Here is an 11,455-nt window from a genome sequence, read left to right on the forward strand (position 1 = left end):
CTGGTGGAGTAATGGTGTTGTACTGGTGGAGTAACAGTGTAGTACTGGTGGAGTGATGGTGTAATACTAGTGGAGTAACAGGGTAGCACTGGTGGAGTAACAGTGAAGTACTAGTGGAGTAATAGTGTAGCACTGGTGGAGTAATGGTGTAGTACCAGTAAGCAGTGAAACCCTGAAAACAGTGACAGATCAAAGTAAAAATTACAACAAAAAAGTACCTCAAGTAGTAATAGTAACTCAAACTCTCATGAAGATCAACAACCTTCACACAGTGTCCAAAGGAAGATCTAATTATGCTGTAAATCTATGTGTGCAACATAGTCACTCCTGAAGTTTCATTCCCCATTGATTACATTACAGGCATTTAGCAGGCACGCCTAGCCAGAGCAACGTTTACAGAGCATTTACATTGAAGAAATTCAGAATAAGTACTTTTTCCTGATGAAGAACTGAACCTACAACCTTTTTGTGAAACTTAGATTTTTGTATAAACCAGTTAAACACTGGCTGTTACCTAGGACACCGCGTACTGGTGCCAGTGGGTGTGGCTCCTATGATGAATAACCAATCATCTCTCGAATGTGCTCAGGCTGTGTATAGATCATAATGTCCATAATCAGTTTGACTGCAGCAGGATGTGAGCTGGCAGTTCATTCGAGATCCTCCTTCATTTTGACAGTTTTTGATATATATATATATATATATATATATATATATATATATATATATATATATATATATGCATGTATATATCTAAAGGTTGTGGATGTCATAACATTTATATGAACTCAACCTCTGACCTTTGCAATTAAGGATAGCAAACAGTGTCACTCACAGTGTGCGATTTGCGTTATTACTACCGGTTATAGTTATCTGTGTGACTGAAAGCAGCCCTTTACTGCTCATTATCTGTGCATCGCTGCCACCGCCATGTGCTAACCCCCCCCCCCCCCCCACCCCCCACCAGACTAGCGGCGGTACCAATGAGCGCATTTTCAGCTTGACGCGCGAGCGCCGACACCTCGGATCACAGCCCCCCCCCTCCCCCCCTCCCCCCCCCCCGGCCCCCACCGCCCGCCTTCTTTAAGAGCTGATAATGCGATAATTAAAATCACTAGTAGACAAGCTCAAAGAAGCAGGGGATGCTGAGCCAGCTGTCCCTGTATTAGTCTTCTTTCTTTCTTTCTTTCTTTCTTCTCTACTTCTATTTCTTCGTTGTGGGAGTGGGGGAGGGGTGAGGGTGAGGGTGTGGGGGAGTTGCTGGTTCGATATTAGCTCCTGGAATGGGTGTATGAATGCTTTTAAGAATCGACTAGAAGTTATTTCTGAGTCTGCGCATTAAATTTTTATGCAGAGTGAAATGGGACAGGTCCTCTCTCTCTCTCTCTCTCTCTCTCTCTCCTTTCTCCCTGCACAATGATTTATTACCCAAAAAGACCAGAGAACTAATTAGTGGAGTAATTAATTAATATAAATTTGCATATTTGCATTTGCAATTAGTGCAGTCAACTGATTAGAGTCTGAAATGGGACGTTTGACTCATCAGATGTTGCTTGGTGTGTGTGTGTGTGTGTGTGTGTGTGTGTGTGCGCGCGTGTGTGTACGTGTGTGTGTGTGTGTGTCTGCATGCATGCATGTGCATGTGTGTGTGTCCGCATGCGTGTATGTGTGCGTGTGCTTGTGCATGTGTGTGTATGTGTGTGTGTTTGTGTGTACACGTGTGTCTTCCACATCCCTTTGTCTAGTTTCTCTGCCACCCTATTAAAAATATTTAAAAGTTAATCCTTTAATATGTCAGTGGAAATATAAGTATATGTGCTAGGAAAACACCTGTGTGTTTTTACAGCAGAAGGTCAAAGTATGTATGCATATAGTAATGCATAATGCCTAAATCACTGTGGATCAGACCATCTTCGAAATATGCTGTAAATGCCTAAATGCAAAAGAGCTGCCTCTAGTGCCCACTTGCCTAAAATGTACAGTCACTGTGCTGTGCAATGATACTGTCACTGTGCTGTGTAATGGTACAGTCACTGTGCTGTGTAATGGTACTGTCCCTGTGCTGTGTAATGGTACAGTCACTGTGCTGTGTAATGGTACTGTCACTGTGCTGTGTAATGGTACAGTCACTGTGCTGTGTAATGGTACAGTCACTGTGCTGTGTAATGGTACAGTCACTGTGCTGTGTAATGGTACTGTCACTGTGCTGTGTAATGGTACAGTCACTGTGCAATGGTACTGTCACTGTGCTGTGTAATGATACTGTCACTGTGCTGTGTAATGGTACTGTCACTGTGCTGTGTAATGGTACAGTCACTGTGCTGTGTAATGGTACTGTCCCTGTGCTGTGTAATGGTACTGTCCCTGTGCTGTGTAATGGTACAGTCACTGTGCAATGGTACTGTCACTGTGCTGTGTAATGGTACAGTCCCTGTGCTGTGTAATGGTACTGTCACTGTGTTGTGTAATGGTACTGTCACTGTGCTGTGTAATGGTACAGTCACTGTGCTGTGTAATGGTACTGTCACTGTGCTGTGTAATGGTACAGTAACTGTGCTGTGTAATGATTCTGTCACTGTGCTGAGTAATGGTACAGTCACTGTGCTGTGTAATGGTACAGTCACTGTGCTGTGTAATGGTACAGTAACTGTGCTGTGTAATGATTCTGTCACTTTGCTGTGTAATGGTACAGTCACTGTGCTGTGTAATGGTACAGTCACTGTGCTGTGTAATGGTACTGTCACTGTGCTGTGTAATGGTACAGTAACTGTGCTTTGTAATGATACTGTCACTATGCTGTTTAATGGTACAGTCACTGTGCTGTGTAATGGTACTGTCACTGTGCTGTCTAATGGTACAGTAACTGTGCTGTGTAATGATACTGTCACTATGCTGTGTAATGATACACTCACTGCTGTAATGGTTAAAGGGATATGAATGCATCTCAGAATTCAAATGCTTAGATCAGACCTTTTACTTTCACACAACATACTCTACATCTAAAGTTTACAGGCCCTAAGGCTGAACCTCCGAGCAGGACCATTCTGTCTCTGGAGCAGGGGTGTCCAATCAGAAGAGTGTGTGGATGCAGGTTTCTGTTTTAGTGCAACACTATGACACCTGATTATTCACTGCAGACCTTGATGAGTAGAATTGTCTTAGTGCTTAGTGTAAAACAAAAAATTGCACCCTCATTAAAATTCATTAGTGATAGCTATAGCTATAAAACTAGCCTTTTAAAAAATGGAAATACGTTACATTTAAGCATTCAGAAAATTGTAATAAAACAATTTCAGGTACTGAATTGATTAAGATACTACTGTATCTTCTCCACTGATGAAATCTACAGGTACATGAGTGTCAGCAGAATATTGTGCTGGTCATGCTTATATTCTGTTAAAGAGAATATAGCTTTCTTTAATATGTCATAAAAACTAATCAAAGTAAATTACTGTACATGTTACATGAAAAATTTGAAAAAGCTTCAAAAATTAAAGTGATTTGTTAGCAAGCACTGATGTGGCCTTTGTGAAGATAAGAATTTCGTTTAATTTGGGGCCTATATTGTAAGAAGCATTTCCGGAAATATTAATTTTGCGTCGTAAACTTTTCGAAGATCAGTCTGGTAATGTAAAACACGAGTTTTTTTTCAGTCAGTCTTTTTGACGATAAATGAATTCTGCTTGGTGCCCACTTACGGGCAGCGCCAGATGATCGCTGTGGAATGGATGTCCCTCGAGACTAGACCACGTGACCATCACTGCCACGCGACGTCAGTGGCAGATGGCATGGATACCAGCTCTCGCAGTTGGCATCGGTGTCATTTCTCAAACGAGGGAAAGAAGTGAAGAGGGGGAGAAAGAGAACGGGAGAGAAAACAGAAAGGGTGGGAAAGGAGAGGACTGGAAAACCCGGCAGACATTTCCGCTGTAAAAAAGGTGCTATCGCCGAAACGGAGCTGGAACATGAAAACTGCATGTTAACACAGAATCCAGGTAGGCAAATCAGTTTGATGATTGTATAGGAAGCTATAAATGATGTGAACGGATTCATCTACAACATCCGAAGGCATGCTATAATTTCACGACTATTATGTTCGTGGTCATGTGGTGTGAAGGAGTCAATTGTTTGAAAAGGTTATAATGGCGCGTGAATATTGTGTTGCTATATGGCTACATTATATATCTTTAATCGCATTTAGAATGCCTAGCATTCCTTTACAGAAAACCATGTAGGCTTTTTTCAATTCATGGCAATGCCCGTACGCGCGCTTGGACTAGCCTACTTCCTCCAGAAAGCCAATTTACATTTTATCATGAAGCTCGTGACAGTGTTTGATATCAAAATGCAAAACAATTCTCAATCAACGCACAAGGTTTTGCACTGCTAGTCTAATCAAACAAAAACAATAAAAACAATAAAAATAAATAAAAACATGAAACATAGAGAGAGTTCAAATTAACTTCTCCGAACTTAAATATAACTCTAATAGAGTTCAGTTTACAGTGGTCACTTTGCTGTAGCAGGTGGATAACCATCACATAGGGGCTGTAGCTATTGACATAAACTTTACTGCTGTCTGCAGGAGAATGTTAACCTTACCCTTCGAAGAACCCGCTACGATGCCCGAGCCGCGGTTTGCTGCCAACTTTCCTCCAGAATGCGTCGCTGAAAACAAAAGCAGAAGGCGCGAGTCGAGTCACAGAAAACTCGACGCAAGCCCGATCTCAAAGGCTAAGGAGGCGCACGAGGAAACCTCGGAGAAGGAAGAGGACGACAGAGAGGACGACCCGGACGAGAACGGGCAGCCAAGACGAAAGGGTTCTCGGAAAAAGAAGGCGGGCACGGGACGGCAGGAAAGGGTCAAAGTGCGGCGCCAGGAAGCCAACGCTCGGGAGCGCTCGCGCATGCACGGACTCAACGACGCGCTGGAGAGTCTCAGGAAAGTGGTGCCCTGTTACTCCAAAACGCAGAAACTGTCGAAAATCGAGACGCTGCGGCTGGCGAAGAACTACATCTGGGCTCTGTCTGAAACCCTGAGCGTCGGCAAAAGGCCCGATCTGCTCGCCTTCGTGCAGACATTGTGCAAAGGGCTCTCGCAGCCCACCACCAATTTAGTGGCGGGATGCCTGCAGCTCAACGCCAGAAATTTCCTCACAGATCACAACGGGGAGGCCTCGTTCACTGGCAGGCCCGCGTACGACGCCGTTTACGCTCCTTATTCCGGCTCCGAGACGGGCACACCCACAGGTCACGGCGGCGGCGGGACCATGGACAGCGCCAAGCCGTTCAGACCGTACAGCTACTGCAGTTCCTACGAGTCCTTTTACGAGAACCCGTCCCCCGAGTGCACGAGCCCTCCTTTCGAGGGGGGTCCTCTCAGCCCCCCAATTAACTTTAATGGGATATTTTCCCTTAAGCACGAGGACCCCGCTGACTATGGTAAGAGCTGCCACTACGGCATGCGTTACTGCACGGTGCCAGCCAGGGGCTCGCTCGGCCAGAACTCCATGTTTACCGTGTCCGCCGACAGCCATTTCCCGTATGACTTGCACGTGCGCGGCCAATCTTATGCGGTGCAGGACGAGTTAAACACAGCTTTTCATAATTAACGAGAGAAAGTGAAAAGGTTGTCTCCCCTCTGCCAGCTAATTACTGAAAACAGATTTCTCCGCTTGACACGGACGTGAATTATTTAGAATGTGTGGCGTATTTTGTATTTTTTTTTATGTAGGAGTTTCGTCGCACTTGAAATGGTGTTCGATTTGTTCGTTCGTTTATGGTAGCTACATTTTAAAGGGGATACTGGTCTCTTGGCTACATCTCTCGGTGAACCCATAGAAAGGGAAATTCACAATGCAGGCCTTTATTGTTCGGTAATCATTGAGAATATTTGTATAAATACGAATATTGCTTGTATTTGTGAAATGAATAGCTATGGACGTGTACATTTAATCAGTTTAATATTTGTGCTTTATTAAATATTAGAAAGGCAAACTATTTCAAGGTCTAAACGTCCTTATTGTTACACAAAACATTTTACAGTCGATTCAGAACGCTTAAATCACAAAGCAATAAAAGGCCAAGACTAACTATGCAATAAACAACGACCTTGCCCATCTTACCATTTCCCATCAGATCAGACTTAATGGAATACGACCAGTGAAAATAATGATTGATCCTCCCAATTGCACTACCAATTCTTGCCCTGTGGCACGCGCCCGTAGGTTAGCCATAGAAATCGTTTAACCCGGCAGGCGAACAATTCGTTGTTTTATGTATAATTGGTGTGTGTGTGGGGGGGGGGGGGGGGGCGCGCGCGCGCGCATGTCGTGACACAAATAACATTTTAACAACATTGGACAATTATGTTTTCTGAACACGGCAAACATAATCGGGTTGCTGGATTACTGTTGTACCTGTATGAATTTTATGTGTAGTAGGCTGTTTGAAGAGTAAACGCGTGCAGGTTATGGCGTTCTTCAGTCAGAATGACTGAACTGCTATCACATAGGCCTGAAAGTAAACAATAAAACAACGAATGTGTAACGACGAAAACGCTGCATTTGTGTTCATAATTATGTCATAAACTTGTGAAAATTAAAGAGATGAGAAGGGGGAGGTCGAGTTATTGTCACCCCTGACTCCTCAGGAAGCGAAATGCACGAGCACGGGTGCACGAGCCCACATATTCCACGAGGCTATCGATCGTGAGTCTTTGCACATTTAGTGACGTCAGAAGGCTGCGTTGGTATATTTTTAAAATTTTATTCTTCATTCATTTTATCGTACAGATTTGTTTTGTTTTTTTTCTCTCCCTCACAGAGGGCTATAGTTTACATGTACACAGGAACAAATGTATCGCAGTTGTAAGCTTTGTAGCAATATGCAACTTAATTGTATCCCCCCATTTTTAATTTATGAATGTTCAAATCTCACCACATATTTCCTATGTAGTCTATCTTTTATGTGTAAAATTACGTTTACAGTGTTACATGTGAATCCGAGCAATGAAAACTGCAGAAAAAATCGCAATGCAACTTTAGTCAGAATTTTAGCGCGTCTCATAATTTTATCACTGTTAAAAGTGCTCGCATTAATAATTAGACTTTACCATTTGGCGCGTATCGGTTATGTAATGGCATGAATGTTTTTTTTTTTTTTCATTGTGGCTTCAGGCTTTGTACATTTATGCAATTCTTTTCATTGATCTTTGATGAAGAAAAAGTTGTAGATGAGAAGAAATTCCCGGATGCACTAAGCTAAACTTTTCCTCCGCGCATTTGTATTGAACAGTTACTTTGTTTTGTATTGCCAAACGAATAATAAAACGCTTATTAAAGACACGTCTCACGGTCCTCTGGCGTATTATTATTTTTTGCTTGCTTGTAAATTTATTTGCATTTTCACTTTACAAAATATTCGCAGAAATAATAAACAGAAATCTGTGGAAAATAAATTGAACACATGAAACACATATTTGCCGTGAATACATGAATTGGAATGAACAGACACAAAAGAAAGGAAGATACGATGTTTAGGCTTATTTTGAACCATTTTCTGGTTTTTCGTGCTATTAAAATATAGCAGATTAAATTATTTTTATTATTCATAAAATTTTATCAACAAAGCCATGGAACTGACGACAGTTTGTTACAACTTTGTGGGATGTAGTCCTGTGTGGAAAATGAAACGTCTGGCTTTTACCTAGAGGAATAGAAACTATTAATATTAAAATATACATTTAGGGGTCGTTTCGTGTTACGACCTTATGTTTGGTTAAATATTTAGGATAAATGCCCCAAGGGTATTGATCAAAGTTTAAATAAATAATGGCACATAATCGTTTATTGTCACGCTCTGTCGTAGTAGAATATCCCGGTGCTGTTGTTGTTGTTATTATTATTATTTATTTATTTTTATTATTATTATTATTATTATTATTATTATTTGAATATTTCTATAGTCATAATAACTGGACGCCAGAATGCTCTAGGCCTACATTGAGTGGAAAAGCACGAGTTGCAATAACCATTAATTTGACAAATAGACAAATAATATTTAAGTGAGCCCCGTAAATTACAATAAATTCTAAAACAATAAATTAGGTGATCTTTTTTATTGTAATAATTTATAGTTAAACTGCGAACTAGTATAAATTACGTTCATCGCACTTCCTGCGGAAGTGTATCAGAATGTGAGTTTATTGGTAAATTGCAGTGATATTAGACGCAATAGTTTCTGTGTCCGTAAAAAACAAAAAATAAAAAATAAACAAAACTATAAATAACAAAAATAAATAAAAAACACAATTGAATCAAGATTCATTTATATGAATAGAAGTGCGTTTGAACATGATCGTGAGAAAACATTGTTCTGTAAGTATTTTAGGTTTTTAACACATTTAATTATTTCCTTATAAATTAATAGTTTCACTATTGATCGTTCTTGTTCCCGTCGTCGTTGTAGCAATAGAATAGGATCGCATTTAAGATTTTTACCATTTTTAGAATTTAGGCCTGTCTGTGATTTCGTTACTGGAATTCCAACCACATAACATGGTAGTCGTAGGCTACAGCCTTTTTGGTCACGCTACTGAGATTTCAAGTTTCACCATGTTCCGATTTTGGTTTGCCTTACCAAACCAAAAGTGATTAAATTGCCCATGTCTGTTGGGCGAGGATAAACAAGGCACACACTTTAAAGTTCTAATGACCGCATCAAGGACTTCGGAGGAAATTCCGGTCATTAAACTAGAGGAGAAATCTGACGAACGCTGGTGCGCTGTGCTCGCAGGGTGACTGAATTATAAAGCTGGCACGAGCCAGTCAAGTGTGGCGCGAGACCTGGACGCCGGCCAGGCAGCGACAGACTGCGGACCAGGGTCCCCCAGCCAAAAAACGGGAAGCTTATCCGGCGAGAGCGTGCGTTGTCATCCCGTGGAATTAGCGCGAAATCGTGCTAAGCAGGCCGACCAAGGAAAAATGGATTGTCCTGGCAAAGGTCGAAGATGAACCTCGTGAATGCGTTTACTGCCCGGCAGAATTTCTGACATCGTGAGATGCTCCGCACCTGCAGAGCGAAAGGTCACCCCTGCCGCAATGTTTTAACATTACCGTTAAACGCGATTAATGACCCGTTTGGGGCAGGCCAACTAAGGCTGCGATTCGTGTATTTAACAGCCCCGAGCATCGCGATGGGTTTTGAGTTAACGCCTGGTCAGCGTTGGCCGTTTGCGCTCCGGTTACTCAGGACTTGATAACTGCGCAGGCGCGGATGGTAGGTGCGTGTCGAGCATCCCCTCCGACAATGACGCGTAAAAAAACTTCGACAGACGAAGTCACGTTCAGTCCTCCTCACCAGAGACAACCTCATTACCTGAGATCTTCAAAGATCCCCCGGTGTCCTGCTAGAACTCCCCATTTGGGCTGTCTTCACTCTCTCCACTTAAAGCCCCTTCTAGGGGTAAAAATACAGAGTACAGTGAAATGACACAGGCTAAAATGGCCAGATTAGTATATTACTGACTTGTGGATTATGTGCAATGTCATTCACATACTTTTTGGCAGTAATGTGGTACATCACAGCTAATACAGGTCAGTTAGCTACCCCCATAAAAGTGTCTCTTCCAGGACGCAACCTAATCACCCCAAAAATGGCACTATTTGCAGCTTGTACAAAACATAAAATTACTTTCTCATTAAGTCATTTTGAGGATTTGCTGAAAAAAATATTTTTGTTTGCATTACAAGGAATTAGCACATACAGACTGGTGACAAATTAAAGGAAAAAGCTGAATAAATGAGTGGAGAAGCATAACAAATGCAGATGCTTCCATACAGGTGTGCTGCATGATACAATTAAGCAATTAATCCTATCATGCTTGCGGAATGTGTAAAATTTCTGAGCAGGCCCAGTTGACCTCGAATTTGGATAAAGACGGCAAGAGGAAAAGATCTAAGTGACTTTGAAAGAGGGTTCATTACTGGGGCATAGATGGCAGGAACTTAAGTCACAAAGACTGCTCAACTGGCTTGTGTTTCAATAGGACCAGTGACTAAAGTGACATCTGCATTTAGATCTATGGGATAGACATAAGTAAATAGGGTTGGAAATTGTAGTCGAAAGCGCACATTCGATGACCGTGATGCTTGTGCATTAGTGCGATGTGTAAGGAAAAACAGAGGTGCAACTCTTCCTCAGGTAACTGAGAATGTCATTGCAGGACATGATCTGACTGTGTCAGCAAAAACATTCCTTCAACAACTACATAGAAAGGGATATTATAGTAAGGTTGCAGTGCATAAACCGCTCATTACAAAAACGAATGCACATTTGAGAGTTCAGTGATGCAAAAACGACAGGCACTGGTCTACATACGTGGAAAAAAGTGATATGGTCAGATGAGTCATCCTTCACCATATTCTCAATAAGTGGGTGAGAGCATGTGTGGTGTACACCAAGAGAACGGTACAGGTGTGAATGCTTGATGGAGTGAGGGGGTCTGATGGCTCTGGTATGCTGTGTGGGGGCATTTTCCTGGTGTGGTTTGGGTCCAATTTTCCCCTTAGAGGGAAGGGTCACTGCAAATCAATACACAATTTATTCCGAGTCATGACCTTTATCCTATGATGAAACATTTCTATCCTGATGAGAGTGCCCTCTTCCAGGATGATAATGCCCCCATCCACGGGGCACGAGGGGTCGCTGAATGGTTTGATGTCTATGCAAAAGATTTGAATCATATGCTGTAGCCTTCACCGTCACCAGATCTCAACCCAATTGAACACCTACGGGAGATTTTGGACCAGCATGTTAGACAGTGCTCTCCACCACCATCACATAACAACAAATGAGGAAATATCTTTTTGAAGAATGGTGTTCATACCTCCAGTAGAGTTCCAGAGACTTGTAGAATCTATGCCAACGCACATTGAAGCTGTTCTGGTGGCTCGTGGAGGCCCAACGCCTTCCTAAAAGACTTTATGCTGGTTTTCCTTTAATTCGTCGCCCGTCTGTTGATGTATTTGTAAGTGAAAGTTAAAAAATGTAGGCTGAGAGAAAATACGAAATATGGTGGTTATAAAATGTTTAAAAAAGTGTTTGCGGGCCTGCATGAGACAATGGATAGACTATCCAAACATGGCCTGCGTGTGGGCCGTCTGGGTAGTGTAGCGGTATAAGCACTCGCAGAGACCGGGGTTCAGTCCCCGGCAGCGGTACTTCCTGCTTGGTCAGACGTTCCTACGAACACAGTGTTGGCGGGTGGGAATCCGGTGAGGGTATGAGTCAGGTGAAAAGAAGCGGCTGGCAACTCCACGTGTATCGGAGGAGGCATGTGGTAGTCTGCATCCTACCCAGACCAACAGAGGATAGCGCATCGACCAGGACCGTGATTCACACAGGGAATTGGTATAACAACTAAATTGGGGAGAAAATGGCAACAAAAAAAACA

The 11,455-nt window shown here is 42.3% G+C and overlaps 1 protein-coding gene across 1 annotated transcript; it reads left to right on the plus strand.

The window, feature by feature from the left end:
• Positions 1–3,743: 3,743 nt before the first annotated feature.
• On the plus strand, positions 3,744–6,308 carry LOC118232835 (neurogenic differentiation factor 6-B-like). The gene is made up of 2 exons (XM_035427994.1): positions 3,744–3,995; positions 4,586–6,308. Exon 2 carries the CDS (start codon positions 4,590–4,592, stop codon positions 5,610–5,612), a length of 1,023 nt encoding a protein of 340 aa, XP_035283885.1. The 5' UTR covers positions 3,744–3,995; positions 4,586–4,589; the 3' UTR covers positions 5,613–6,308.
• The last annotated feature ends 5,147 nt before the right edge of the window (positions 6,309–11,455 follow it).

The sequence above is a fragment of the Anguilla anguilla genome, chromosome 8 (genome assembly GCF_013347855.1).
Source record: "Anguilla anguilla isolate fAngAng1 chromosome 8, fAngAng1.pri, whole genome shotgun sequence".
Classification (NCBI taxonomy): Eukaryota; Metazoa; Chordata; class Actinopteri; order Anguilliformes; family Anguillidae; genus Anguilla; species Anguilla anguilla.

Coding starts and splice junctions, on each gene's coding strand:
- LOC118232835 (XM_035427994.1), top strand. CDS start 4,590: ATGTTAACCTTACCCTTCGAAGAACCCGCTACGATGCCCGAGCCGCGG.